Source organism: Uranotaenia lowii, chromosome 1 (assembly GCF_029784155.1).
Source record: "Uranotaenia lowii strain MFRU-FL chromosome 1, ASM2978415v1, whole genome shotgun sequence".
Classification (NCBI taxonomy): domain Eukaryota; kingdom Metazoa; phylum Arthropoda; class Insecta; order Diptera; family Culicidae; genus Uranotaenia; species Uranotaenia lowii.
The window spans coordinates 92721710-92736616 of record NC_073691.1 but is presented as its reverse complement, the minus strand read 5'-3'; the positions used below and the strand labels follow the sequence as shown (position 1 = coordinate 92736616).

The following is a 14907-nucleotide window of genomic DNA, read 5'->3' as shown; positions in this document are numbered from 1 at the left end:
CATATACCGATCAATAAATCTCATAACAACTGCGTCACGACCGTCAGCTGTAAGTGTTTTATAACGTGGTTTATTGATCATTTATCTTAACATCGCGTCTATTACAATCGAGATACCGGGCTTAACTGTGGAGTGAGGACCTATCTAGCTATTGGTAGGCTTCCCTAAGACGATGCTTTAGTATGTGTGATTTAGATCAACTCAAATAAGTAATACACAGTAAAAAACAATAATTATTACAGTAATCAAATCAATATAGTGGATGGTTACCTCCTAAAAAAAACTTACTTTGACCCTACACGCGCTCAAAAAAGTGTCCTGCTTGGATTGATTCATTTGAAAATTGATCAGCTGTCAAAAGAAAAAAAAATCATTTGTTGTGAAGCAATTTTAATTTGATTTGCGTTGAAATTTTATTTTCATGTGAGTATTTTCCACCCTGGGACGATTTTCTTTAAAAGTATGGTTTTAATACTATTGTTAAATCCTCTATTTTTTCTCCAAATCCCAAAGGCTTATGAATAAACAGTCGCAAACAAAAGGCGAAAAAGAAAGCTCACAGCCTCCAACGACAACGACAGCCAACAAGAACGGGCCATCGAAGACGACGACGTTGACAGGCGCGTGGGCTGGCTGCCGAGAAAATGTGCATCTCATGCAACCAGCCAAACAACCCACCCGCTCAACTCGTTCATTTGTGAAGCATCATTAAATTGCTGCCGAAACGAAACGAATGCGAATCTCTAACTTATACCTACCGTAAATATTCACATTCCGCATGGAATAAACGTATTGATTGCAGCCAATATTTGGCCTCCAAATACGCAAAAACCAATCATCATGCGCAAGCCCCGAGTCCAGGGGGCATTGTTGTAACGAGGTTCCTGATCGGTGTCCGGAATCCGTGCGGAACCCCGAACGCAGGACCTACCTTCCAACCTACTCGACTCGATTCGACTTGACTCGTCCCAGGGATGGCGGAGCAAAAGCGAAGAATGAAAATTAGCGGCGGCAAAAATAAATAATTGACTTCATCTTGAATGCTATCACAGGGTCCAGCCCAGAGGGTTCCAATATATCGAAAATTCATGCGACTTTCAGTTTCGGAACATACACTACACTCGCATCAACCCAGTCTTGTGAGGATCGGTTGGTCGGTGGGATAATTTATCTCTCCTTAGCTGGGGTGATGCGGTTTTTTACCACGTTAGCATGGATTTCTCAAGGAGCATTAACTTGCACTTGCAATTCTACTATGCGATGACGACAATGACGCTTTTTCTCGGATGCGCAAAAAAAGGCTCCAATCATTGCAGTTCAGAGCGCCTTGAACTGGTTTTGTCGCAGATAATGGCTTCCACCCGGTGCTTTGCCATTTTATAAGAAAATTAATTCTGTTTTGAGGTAATCTGGTCATGTGAAGCTGGCAATACCTACGTATGTTACTTGAAACACCAATGAAATTTTAAAAAGTAAATTTAATGTATGTGAGTAATTGATCTGAACAGGAGATGACTTTTTTAAGTTATATTAACAAAAAAATAAAATTCCGAATCACGTTAAACTCATCTATTGAAAATTTATTTCTTGTAGAAACATACTATCTTCAATGAGGGTTTAAAAATTTTCCTGTTGTGGTAAATTTTAGTATTAATTCCTCTTTGAACCTTGCGGTTGTATTGCACAAGTTTTTCTGCTTTAGGTTGCAATTGACTTGTTATGCTGATCCCAATTCAGATTTCTTTCCAGATTCCAAACCTTACCCTGACTTTGATTCGAAACAAGATAAATTTCCTGATCTGAAACGATATTCTGATATCAGATACTGATTCTATATTTTGGTCCTTTACTCTGATCCTGATCAGGGATTTCTATTCTAAATCATAATCCTTATTCTAATCTCCTAAGTCTTGGATTGTGATTCTGATTCTCGGAACATAGATCGTGATCTCGGATCTTGATCTTGCATCCTAGAGCCTGGTTCATGATTCTAGATACTGGCTCATGGCTCTGAATCGATCACAATTCAGGATCCTGATTCTGGATCCCGATCCTCAACCTAGACGCTGATCGATCCTGAACCCGGATCGCGGATTCCATAGCTGGTGATACTAGCTTATTTCTGTTGCTGACTATTCCAATTTAATTTTGGCGTATGCGGAGATAAGAGGCAAGGAAAACACACCTCGCCCCGTAATCGCAAGGTGACTTCCGCGCCCAGTGGCAGTCGCGTACCACCTCTCCCTCGTTGCAAGCTTGTTTTGTCCTTCACCCAACTCCGACAAACGGTGTTGGACTTAGTGCACATCGCGATGACTTCTGGCCGACGATTGGTCATCAGAACCAAAAGGATTCTTGAGTCGGATGAATTCTGGAATCTTGCCGGAATTGTGGCCTTTTGTTGTTCCTGCTCCACCACCCAATATTGTGCTTCCCCAGCCAACACCCGAAAACCGCCTCCGGTAATGGCCAGCGTGCCTATTCGAACGGGCTTTCCTGAGAGCCCAAAAAATCGTCAGGAAAAGGTTCTCGGAAGTCTCCAAAAGGAGGTGATGCTTCCCGGCAATGTCGCCGCAGCCACGATGCAGCTCGAGGAGGAGCCTTCCACAAAAGGGGTCCTGCCGGGATTGGACATTCCAATAAGGCGACAATAGTTAAAACGGAGAAGGTTCTTTACTCACTGAGACCCCTTTGGTGTTGGTTGATGTTCTTGGCGACTTGTTTCGTGGCCTTCAGCGTCGATCCGGATAATGGTGGCCGAGGAAAAACGCCTATGGATTCAGCCATATGAGCCAAGAAGAAATCTGCACTTCGCACGTGCACGCTTGACTGCCAGCGGTACCAGTCCCGGAACTTCTTTCTGTCCCTGTAGTGGAACAGACAGACGTGCAAAATTGTGAGCCCTTTGATAGCTCGATTGGCGGTGATTTTATTATCCGCTTACCTGCGGCACTTTCCAAATTTTGTCAAAATCGCGTGCCGTGAGTTTGCGAGTCGTCCAACCCCCTGGCAACTTGACGTTTCCCATACAAATCGCGTGTGCCAGTTTTTTCTGGTTCTCTGGTTCTGCACGCTGGGCCACGTTCAACCATTAATGTTTGAAAAATAACCATAATCGAAGTTCTGTGGATCAAGTCGTTTTATGACTTTTCACTGAAAACTCATAAAATGAGATTTCATAGAGAACCAGGATTATGGTTATTTTTTAAACGTAATACCAAATCTGAAAAATGGTTAAAAACAACCGTTTTGGGAAAACAGGGAACAAGATTCTTTCTAGAAGAGTTAAAAGGCGAATTTATGGAATAAATATGATACATATTTTGAAACCTTTTACAATTTTCAAATTTTTATTGTTGTTTTATTTCAATCAGTTGATCTAGGACAGTGGCGGTCTTTCACCACTGCCCTATGCGCCACAGAATCGACGTGGGACCATTAAGTAAGTAAGTAAGGATGAGAAGTAAAGAATAAATTTTTTCTACTAAAATTATTCAGTACTAATTGTACTGAAACTGGGTGACCAACGAGTTGAAAATGGCCATTTTTTCAACAGGAATGTCCATCGGTTCTGAAGCTACAAAATATCCACAACCAATAAAAGCTGACGTTATCCACAGCTTAAATTGTATCTGAACGCGTAATCTGAAAACAAAAAAAAACGAAATTTACAATTTGAAACAAAAAAAAAAGGATTTAGAGAAAATTTACCTGAGGGCACTATACGCACGATAGTTCATTTTCCAAGTTGTTTTGGACTCCAGTTTTGTTTCGGATTCTCCAAAATTCGTTCACCGCGAGCCATGCGTATCCGATTGGGAAGTTGTTCGGTTTTAAGTGGGTGTTGATCCTCCGATTAATAGTAGGCATTCCCGAGATTGTTTTTAGGCTGCCGGAAGAAGTGTGAGGTAAGAAAATCGTTAATTTTTTTTTTCTGTGAGCCAAATATTCCTGAGTTGAAATAGATTTTTAGTGGGCCTGACTCAGATTTCTGCGGAAGAGCATATTGCTTAATTGAATAAGATACAATTAAACATAAATTTGGCATTTTAGGTAATGTACAAATTAACTATTAGCCCTCTCAACCTGTTTTCCAATTACTAAAGTTTCCTGCAGTTGCACAATAGTATATATGTAGGTACAAAAACTCACCTTTTACGCTTAGAATAACGGTTAGAACTCGAGCCCCACATCCGGATCTTTCTGGTTCCTACCAGATTGTCTTTGCGGTACATTTTTTCTGCTGTTGCTGATGGCTTATCAAATTTCCAGTCCCTTGATCGCTGTGCGTTTAGCGGACAGCGATTGTCTTGAATGAAACTGTAAATGTTGATCGTGAATATCATAATGAAAATAATGTGAATAGAATGCAATTTACCTTAAGAACTGTATTGAGGAATTACAGAAAGAAAACCAAAGAAACAGAGACCGAACTTTCGTGTCGCGATAAAACAATGGCGGAACGAAAATTTTCGTTCGTCATTGAAATTTTAACCATTATTATGGCTTTTCATCGAAAACTTAGAAAAAGCTTGAAATTTAATAATTTATTCTGGTTGAAAAATAACAACTTTCGACGTTTTCAAAAGAAAACCATAAAACGGTTCAATAAAACTCGAAAATGGTTATAAAAAAACGAGCGTGTGTCAAATCGAAAATCAAGCGACTTAACATATCGGAAGGGCGCATATGGAAATATGGTTTCTTTTAATCGATTCAACAAATGAAAAAAATGTTGAGAATTGAAAATTAGCTCAGTTATACGTAGAGTGAATTTGTTTTCAGAAGTTCAGTCGAAGCAAACGGCACATAGACGTAAATCTGTGTGTCCTTTATAAGGTTTAAAACTTCTGGACTGATCAAAATAATTCACTAATATACGGCAGATTTTTGGGAAAAGAACCCCTTCCACCGAAACTATTGTTGACGATCGTACACAATAAATGTAAAACAAAACATTACCACAACCATCATCGAGTGATTTTCATAAACTGCGATACATATGAAAATTTTAGTATAACAAATCTTTCAAATTATAGCAGAAAATGCCTCGGTTTATGGAAAACTGTTCCTATACAATAAATAAATAAGTAGAATATTGAATGAGAGTAATAATTTCGGTTGAAACTTTTTTTCATTCATTCGAATTTTATGATTCGCACCACATTTGATGATGTGCCCTTTCCATACGCATGGTTCGAAAAGTATGTAAACAAACGGTACACATGCGACATCTGCGAATTTTAATCAGGCACACGAAACTCGCCAGAACTGTCAAGTTGCCAGGGGGTTGGAGTCGTCCACCATTTGCTACTTGCTTTTCACTTCTGACTTTTTGGCGGCAAAGTGTTGGTGGTGTTAGTGCCGACCAGAGATGCCAATGTGTCTGATTTTTCAGGCGTTGCCTGATTTTTTGAGGCTATGCCTGACAACCTGATAAGCCATTGAATTTCCCTGATTTTTTAAAATATGCCTGATTTTGCCTGATTTTTGCGAATGTCATAAAAAATGGGTAGTAAGTTAGTGGAGTAGGTACCATAGCTGAAATGAAAATGTGGCTGAATCAATTAAGCAATCGAAAGATTCCCTTTCATTCTAAAAGGGATTAAAATGGAATCTTTCGATTGCTTGATGCAGTAGAATTATTCAACCAAGTACTCTCACAACACATATTAGAGTGAAAATGTGGAGCGATGACCAAAAAAAAAAGGTCATCACTTTGAGCGAAATTTCCGTTACTTTTAACGAGCTTTAACGTAGCCTGATTTTGCCTGATTTTTATTTCGCCAGTTCCCTGATTTTCGAAAAAAAAAATGTTGGCAACCCTGGTGCCGACTGACAGCTACACTGCTGCCAACTTTGCAGAAAGATAATGATTTTTTATATAATCATATCGCATATTTTGAGTTTCTTTCCGTTCAGTGTTTTTGACTGCACGCTTATTATTGCTTATAAGGGACTGGTATTAACTTATAACGTATGATTTTGCTCAGATACCATACCAGAACACTCGAAAAATTACTGAATGTAACACCATTTGTGTTTTGAAATCAGAATCTCGTAAAATTGTTTTGATTTTTTGGTTCAAATAGATTTACTGGTTGTTAAACAGAGAATATAATTTTCCTATGGAAACATTCGTCCAAAATTCTATAGAAATCGCATTTCTCGATCCATGCCTGAAATATTGCACCTCGCGTAACTTTTGATCTCATTGATAGAACTTTTCAAAAACTTCAGACAGCTTTATATTTTAACAATAACTCTGCAAAAATTTCAATAAAAAATGTGGCGTAGTTTCAGAGATATTGCAGTTTGAATGAAAAAAGTCCAAAAAGTGCGATTTTCGTAGAATTACTGTTTCTCAGGCCACACAAACTCCAGAAAGCTCAAATTTATTGATATAATAGTGTGATAGTTGATCTATCTAACGCATAACATTAGTTAAAAAAAAATATCATCAGAGTAGAAAGTTATAGAAGTTCAAAGTCGAAGTGACAGTGCGCGTGCTTCCAATTTCCATACAATTATGAAGCGTACTGTACTTGTTATCGGTGATTTCAACATGCCTGGTTTGAAATGGTGCCCTTCCCATGGCGGATCTTTGTTCCCAGATCCTATGCGCTCCTTTTTTTCAGCTCCTTCTAACATCTTCCTGGACTCTTTGAGCGCCGCTATTCTTCGCCAGATCAACTGCTTTGAAAATGGAAACGGCCGTATACTAGACCTCTGCTTCTAAAACGAAGGCTTCAGGAATCCGACTATAGATTCAGCTCCTGCTCCTCTCGATAAAGTTGTTTCTCATCACCCAGCTTTAGTAGTCTCACTCGATGTCACTAGAATTAATGCTCCCATAGAAGAAGCCGCTCCCTTCTACCAGGACTTCAAAAACGTCGACTACGAAGCAATCTCTCTCGTCCAGGATTCTATCGAATGGAAGGACGAGCTGCTGCTACTTTTTCAAACATGCTGAACAACATAATCGACCGCCATGTTCATTTTCTTATTCTAAATTTACTTAAGAAGAATTTGTGCTGAGAAGAAATAAGAAGATTCTATAAACAAAATATTCGGCCATAACATACTACTTTTCGTGATTTATGAGTATTCAGGGTGATCAAATGGGACTCACTTTTTTGTCATCGTATGACGTCAGCAACATGCACCGTCCGAAACTCCTGAATGGTGAGGTGAGGCTCTTCTCGGATGCACTTTCATATCCTCCGAGGAGTGTGGATGGGGTAACGACCATGCACCACCAATGAAATGCTCTCCGCGAATCCCGAAGTTCTGGATAAACCAAGCAGAGCTTCTGTTGGTGCTGAAACCTTCTGTTGAGCCGTTTGCCTGCCACAGTAATTCCTGTTCGTTGTGATAAGCTGGGTTATTTCCTGATGCAGGATCCTTACAGTGCAGCTCCTCCTACGTTCTTTGTTGACAAATGGTACCCTTTTAACGACGCTCGTGAAGACAGCTTTCCACAATCCGTGGTTCGAGCCGGCTTTCCGGCTCCAACTGATAAAGAACCTTTTGATTAATGGCACGAGATGGCCGAGCAAACGTTGGGTACCGCCCTTCCCCGGCCAGGGATGGCCAGCCAAGTCACTGGGAACCAGACCTCCTGAGCCTCGTGGAGTATTCTCACACAAAAACCAAACTAATTCGTCACGCTGAAAGCAACGGCTCATATACGGATACCGACACCACCGACTGAAGCTGCTGGGGGAAACAGGAAGAGACAGAGCCACAACAAAGCCCTGTGGATGCAGAATTGTTAAAATTTGCATATATTTTATTGGCTTTCAATTTTGTCACCCTTTATCGGGGCTCGGCAGCGTCAAGTTGCTTTTTCCCAGAGGTTTCGTATTCCGATCCGACTGGTATGTTGTGTCAAAGATCTAGGGATAAAGAATGTCAGTCTTAGCTCCAGCTTCAATTCCATTTTTTGAGGTGAGACTCACCAGTTGCTTCAGAAAATACGTGGTATGCTGTAAGTGGTCTGCTTTTAGGCTAAGTTAGCCGCTGCTCTGCGCAGGCCTCAGAGTTCAGAGATCAGGCGTCAAGTCGCGAAGAGGAGAGGTTTGTGTGGGAATCTCGAGTCACTGCGAGGAGATGTCGGTTCTCAAGTCGTTGGAGGAGAGTTCAGGCGTCGAGCCGTAAGGAGGAGAGCTTTTGCTTAAAGTGGTCTCGTTAATGAGTATTGCCTTGGAGCGCATTAGCGCGAATAGACCTCCCACTATTGAAGCATAGTGTACTAAACAGTTCGAGGTGGGAACCAGGTCTGCGGCCCCAGGTGGACTTTATGGCGCAGGGGTACTTAGTATCATGAGTCGTCCAATTGCACCCATGGACCCAGAGTAGCATACTAAGGGAACTCGGTCGCTCGCCGTGCCTTGGAATGCAATCCGTAAAAAGGATTTACCACCTGGGTGATCAACTAAAAAAAAAAAGCCGCCGCTCTGCGACCAGTTTGTGGACCGACGAACTCCACTTAATTCTCCGGAACAACCTGTGAACCGCATGGAGAATTTACTATTGGAATTGGCACGCACCGTCTAAATCTTGCTTGCAACTCACCGGTTCCTGCTGAAGCTGCTGGGTTCCGGCATCGATGTCCGAATTGAGCCGGATGTCTAGGTCCAACACCCTTCGGCAACCCCGATCCAAAAGCTGCTAACCTACCAGCACGAGTCACTTCCGTTTAGCAATGTGCCGAGGAACCGAGTTTTCGCTTTCAAAAAAAAAAAAAAAAAGATCACAATGGCAGGTCACGCGCGCAGGACTTTTTCTTTCTAGATTCCACGGTGACTTGTCGTTTTTTTTCCTTCTCCTACACCGAACGAATTCGCCTTTTGATTTCATCGTGCATGACGTACGAAGGGTGCCTCGATAGACATTAAGTATGTACACTGAGAGCAATTTTGTATAAGATTTCCAGCTTTTAACTTGTGATCCAAATAATCCTGAAAACATTTGAGGCCCTCAGGATCAGAGGGGTGCAAGTACCAAAATAAGCTATTTTGAGTTGAGCATACCTAACGATTTTTCATGTTTAAATGTATATCTGGTGCAAAATTAAGATTTTTTATAATTTTTTTTGAACACCCGTTTGGTTGAATTAAAACTGCTCGAATTCGAAAAATACATGTGAAATTGAGCACCTTCACAACTTTCAAGCGCATTTTCTCAAAACTATCATTTAGGCACTTGCACCCGTCTGATCCCAAGCGCCTCATTTACAAAAATAACTGTTAAAAGTTTTCCAACGATCAGCACGGATTTCGCCGAAATATTCCAAGATAACAAATCTGCTGACTTTTACATCCTTCGTGCAAGATGGCTTTACCATGAATTCCCAAACTGATGCCATCTATACTGATCTGTCAGCTGCAAAGTAAATCACGATATTGCTATCACTAAACTCGAACGTTTAGGATTCTGTGGATCCCTACTGGACTGGTTTCGAAGCTATATAACGGGACGAAAGTTTCAAGACAATTCTCCGCTCGTTCAGGTGTGCCACAGGGAAGCCACTTGGGACCGATAATATTTGTCATCTATTTTAACGATGTACTCACTCCCTTAGACGGCCCAAAACTGGCGTATGCCGACGAACTGAAACTATTCCACACCATCAATGGCCAAGACGATATCGATCTCTTGCAAAGGCAGTTCAACACCTTCTCTCACTGGTGTGACACCAACAACCTGCCCCTGAACCACAGCAAATGTGCGGTCGTTTCATTTTCACGCAGAGGACACTCTCGGGAACGAAACTATTGCCCGGGTGGACCACATCAACGTTCTTGGCGTTATCCTAGACCATCGGCTGGAGTTTAAGCCTCATACGAATTACATATGCATCTGCAGTTTGGTACCCATTTTACCAGAAAGGAGCTGAACGAATAGAGGCTATCCAATGAAATTCGTTGCCGCTCAATTGATTTAGATACGTATCGGATCTCCTTGTGTCGAAGGTTGACTTTCCCATGCTGCTGGCGGCTATTCTCCTCAGGATCAAGGAACCAAAATCTGCTCTATGCTCTATGTTCCTATCCGGCTGAATAACTACAAAGCCAACAGCGCTCTAACTGGAATTTTGAGAACTTCCGACCGCCTCGCCGAATACTTCGACTTCGACGTTTCAAGGGCTGCTTTCCGGAGACAAATTTTAATGATTTCGAGAACTGTGTAGATTCAAGTGGTTTTAATTCATTATTTTAATAAGTTATCATTAGGATCAACATGTTTTTACACAAATAAACAATCCTTTAATCCACCAAAAACATATGGCATATAGTCACTGATCGCAACCTGTCCGTTCGGACCACCTAAATTCCAGGTCAGTTTAATTAACTATTGACCTTGAACTTTAAGGTACAATAGTATGTAGATATACCAACCCAAGCCCACCGCTATCCGATAAGCAGGCAAGCAAGTATTTCAAGGTCTACTTCACGGGCGGCGTGACCGTTGTCGTCGGTTTGTTTTTTCTTACGACGCCGAGGATACTTTTATACTTACTCAAAGCCAAGCCAAGCGCAATCGAGCTGGGAGATTTCGCTCAATTAAAATATGCAAACGCAAAACGATAAAATCCTTCCACCACAGCCTGGGCAAAAGTAAGGAGCTGGGGTAAGTGAAAAAAAAACGGCATAACCAGACCAACAAAGACAGAGAGCAGGCCATGCCGTAGAAAGATAAGCGCGACATGAAATTAATTAAAGGCTTCTGCGATCGTGCGCAAATGCATACAAATTGGCCTCTATGGCGCTTCACTTATTTGCATTGCATTGGCAATGTGGACAACGTGCGGGGCGTAGCAGGCCAAGATTTTCCTGCCACGACTACCAGCGAGTGTCTAAGAGATTTTTCACTTAAGCATATTACAGCGTAGAGACAGTAGAAAAGCATCGATGCCGCTTGACGCTAATCGCATTTTTTTCCTTTCCGTTTGCTTTCAGGGTCCTAGTGGGGGCACCACTTGGCCAGAATCTGCAGCCAGGCACCAACCGGTCAGGGGCGCTATTTCGCTGTCCGATCACCCAGGCCAGCAACGACTGCGAGCAGGTCAAAACAGATGGCCGCCGAAGTAAGTCGTCATTTCATCGTGCTCGCGCACATTAAAGTGCTTAAGTGCATATCAGTCAGTCAATCAACAGATTGATTGCCATCGGTCGCGGTCTTTTTACCAATAGCTAGTACAACATATTACGATAGTCATTACCTTTAGCTTAGCGTAGCTTCTCGATGCATTCCGAGATCCTTCGAGATACAACCAGTTCAAGTCTCCTATAGGAAACATATGTTACAAATATTGTTACCAGTAGTTTGAGCTTAGCGAGTATCTAGGTATGGAGTTGATAGAATGTTCGGGGAATACATTAAAACCACTAATAGGGAAGTGACTAATGTCGGTTAAAGAAAAGTTGGAAGTATATATCTTAGATTAGAAAGTCCAGAACTGTAAAGAGTGTCCATAAATTGGTTTTTAAATTAGATCGAGTAAATTGTTGATTGCATTGTAAAACTTAACAATTAAATTAATTCGCTATTATTTTATCAACAATGGACATTCTTTACGTTTCAAACTCAGTTTTCAAAAACATTCAACAGGAAATACTTATTCTTATCAATGGAAAAGTCTAGCTGGAAACTCAACCAATCACATAAGCTTAACGAAAGAAGAATTTTTCATGATGGTTGTCCTCAATAAAACAAAAAAAAGAATTTCTATTTATTTCTTAAATCAATAACCTAATTTGAATAAAAAAAAAAACAAAATAATGAAATGAAATTCGAATTCAGTCAAAATTACAGATTTCAGATTCAGATTTCGGATTCAGATTTCAGATTCAGATTTCAGATTCAGATTTCAGATTCAGATTTCAGATTCTGATTTCAGATTTCAGATTTCAGATTCAGATTTCAGATTCAGATTTCAGATTCAGATTCAGATTTCAGATTCAGATTTCAGATTCAGATTTCAGATTCAGATTTCAGATTTCAGATTCAGATTTCAGATTCAGATTTCAGATTCAGATTTCAGATTCAGATTTCAGATTCAGATTTCAGATTCAGATTCAGATTCAGGTATCAGTATAGATTTCAGATTCAGATTTCAGATTCAGATTTCAGATTCAGATTTCAGATTCAGATTTCAAATTCAGATTTCAAATTCAGATTTCAGATTCAGATTTCAGATTCAGATTTCAGATTTCAGATTCAGATTCAGATTTCAGATTCAGATTTCAGATTCAGATTCCAGATTCAGATTTCAGATTCAGATATCAGATTCAGATTTCAGATTCAGATTTCAGATTCAGATTTCAGATTCAGATTTCAGATTCAGATTCAGATTTCAGATTTCAGGTTCAGATTCACATTTCAGATTCAGATTCAGAGTTCAGGTTCAAATTTCAGATTCAGATTTCAGATTCAGATTTCAGATTCAGATTTCAGATTCAGATTTCAGATTCAGATTTCAGATTCAGATTTCAGATTCAGATTTCAGATTCAGATTTCAGATTCAGATTTCAGATTCAGATTTCAGATTCAGATTTCAGATTCAGATTTCAGATTCAGATTTCAGATTCAGATTTCAGATTCAGATTTCAGATTCAGATTTCAGATTCAGATTTCAGATTCAGATTCAGATTTCAGATTCAGATTTCAGATTCAGATTTCAGATTCAGATTTCAGATTCAGATTTCAGATTCAGATTTCAGATTCAGATTTCAGATTCAGATTTCAGATTCAGATTTCAGATTCAGATTTCAGATTCAGATTTCAGATTCGGATTTCAGATTCAGATTTCAGATTCAGATTTCAGATTCAGATTTCAGATTCAGATTTCAGATTCAGATTTCAGATTCAGATTTCAGATTCAGATTTCAGATTCAGATTTCAGATTCAGATTTCAGATTCAGATTTCAGATTCAGATTTCAGATTCAGATTTCAGATTCAGATTTCAGATTCAGATTTCAGATTCAGATTTCAGATTCAGATTTCAGATTCAGATTTCAGATTCAGATTTCAGATTCAGATTTCAGATTCAGATTTCAGATTCAGATTTCAGATTCAGATTTCAGATTCAGATTTCAGATTTCAGATTCAGATTTCAGATTCAGATTTCAGATTCAGATTTCAGATTCAGATTTCAGATTCAGATTTCAGATTCAGATTTCAGATTCAGATTTCAGATTCAGATTTCAGATTCAGATTTCAGATTCAGATTTCAGATTCAGATTTCAGATTCAGATTTCAGATTCAGATTTCAGATTCAGATTTCAGATTCAGATTTCAGATTCAGATTTCAGATTCAGATTTCAGATTCAGATTTCAGATTCAGATTTCAGATTCAGATTTCAGATTCAGATTTCAGATTCAGATTTCAGATTCAGATTTCAGATTCAGATTTCAGATTCAGATTTCAGATTCAGATTTCAGATTTAGATTTCAGATTCAGATTTCAGATTCAGATTTCAGATTCAGATTTCAGATTCAGATTTCAGATTCAGATTTCAGATTCAGATTTCAGATTCAGATTTCAGATTCAGATTTCAGATTCAGATTTCAGATTTAGATTTCAGATTCAGATTTCAGATTCAGATTTCAGATTCAGATTTCAGATTCAGATTTCAGATTCAGATTTCAGATTCAGATTTCAGATTCAGATTTCAGATTCAGATTTCAGATTCAGATTTCAGATTCAGATTTCAGATTCAGATTTCAGATTCAGATTTCAGATTCAGATTTCAGATTCAGATTTCAGATTCAGATTTCAGATTCAGATTTCAGATTCAGATTTCAGATTCAGATTTCAGATTCAGATTTCAGATTCAGATTTCAGATTTCAGATTCAGATTTCAGATTCAGATTTCAGATTCAGATTTCAGATTCAGATTTCAGATTCAGATTTCAGATTCAGATTTCAGATTCAGATTTCAGATTCAGATTTCAGATTCAGATTTCAGATTCAGATTCAGATTTCAGATTCAGATTTCAGATTCAGATTTCAGATTCAGATTTCAGATTCAGATTTCAGATTCAGATTTCAGATTCAGATTTCAGATTCAGATTTCAGATTCAGATTTCAGATTCAGATTTCAGATTCAGATTTCAGATTCAGATTTCAGATTCAGATTTCAGATTCAGATTTCAGATTCAGATTTCAGATTCAGATTTCAGATTCAGATTTCAGATTCAGATTTCAGATTCAGATTTCAGATTCAGATTTCAGATTCAGATTTCAGATTCAGATTTCAGATTCAGATTTCAGATTCAGATTTCAGATTCAGATTTCAGATTTAGATTTCAGATTCAGATTTCAGATTCAGATTTCAGATTCAGATTTCAGATTCAGATTTCAGATTCAGATTTCAGATTCAGATTTCAGATTCAGATTTCAGATTCAGATTTCAGATTCAGATTTCAGATTCAGATTTCAGATTCAGATTTCAGATTCAGATTTCAGATTCAGATTTCAGATTCAGATTTCAGATTCAGATTTCAGATTCAGATTTCAGATTCAGATTTCAGATTCAGATTTCAGATTCAGATTTCAGATTCAGATTTCAGATTCAGATTTCAGATTCAGATTTCAGATTCAGATTTCAGATTCAGATTTCAGATTCAGATTTCAGATTCAGATTTCAGATTCAGATTTCAGATTCAGATTTCAGATTCAGATTTCAGATTCAGATTTCAGATTCAGATTTCAGATTCAGATTTCAGATTCAGATTTCAGATTCAGATTTCAGATTCAGATTTCAGATTCAGATTTCAGATTCAGATTTCAGATTCAGATTTCAGATTCAGATTTCAGATTCAGATTTCAGATTCAGATTTCAGATTCAGATTTCAGATTCAGATTTCAGATTCAGATTTCAGATTCAGATTTCAGA

General features: G+C 38.9%; 1 protein-coding gene across 4 annotated transcripts in view; it reads left to right on the top strand.

The window, feature by feature from the left end:
• LOC129740207 (integrin alpha-PS1) overlaps positions 1–14907 on the top strand; it is a 119482-nt gene that overhangs the window by 87722 nt on the left and 16853 nt on the right. For all 4 annotated transcript variants that reach the window (XM_055731817.1, XM_055731818.1, XM_055731815.1 and 1 more), the window contains exon 3: positions 10965–11092. In XM_055731817.1, the coding sequence (XP_055587792.1) occupies positions 10965–11092 (128 nt within the window). The remainder of the gene's footprint in view (positions 1–10964; positions 11093–14907) is intronic.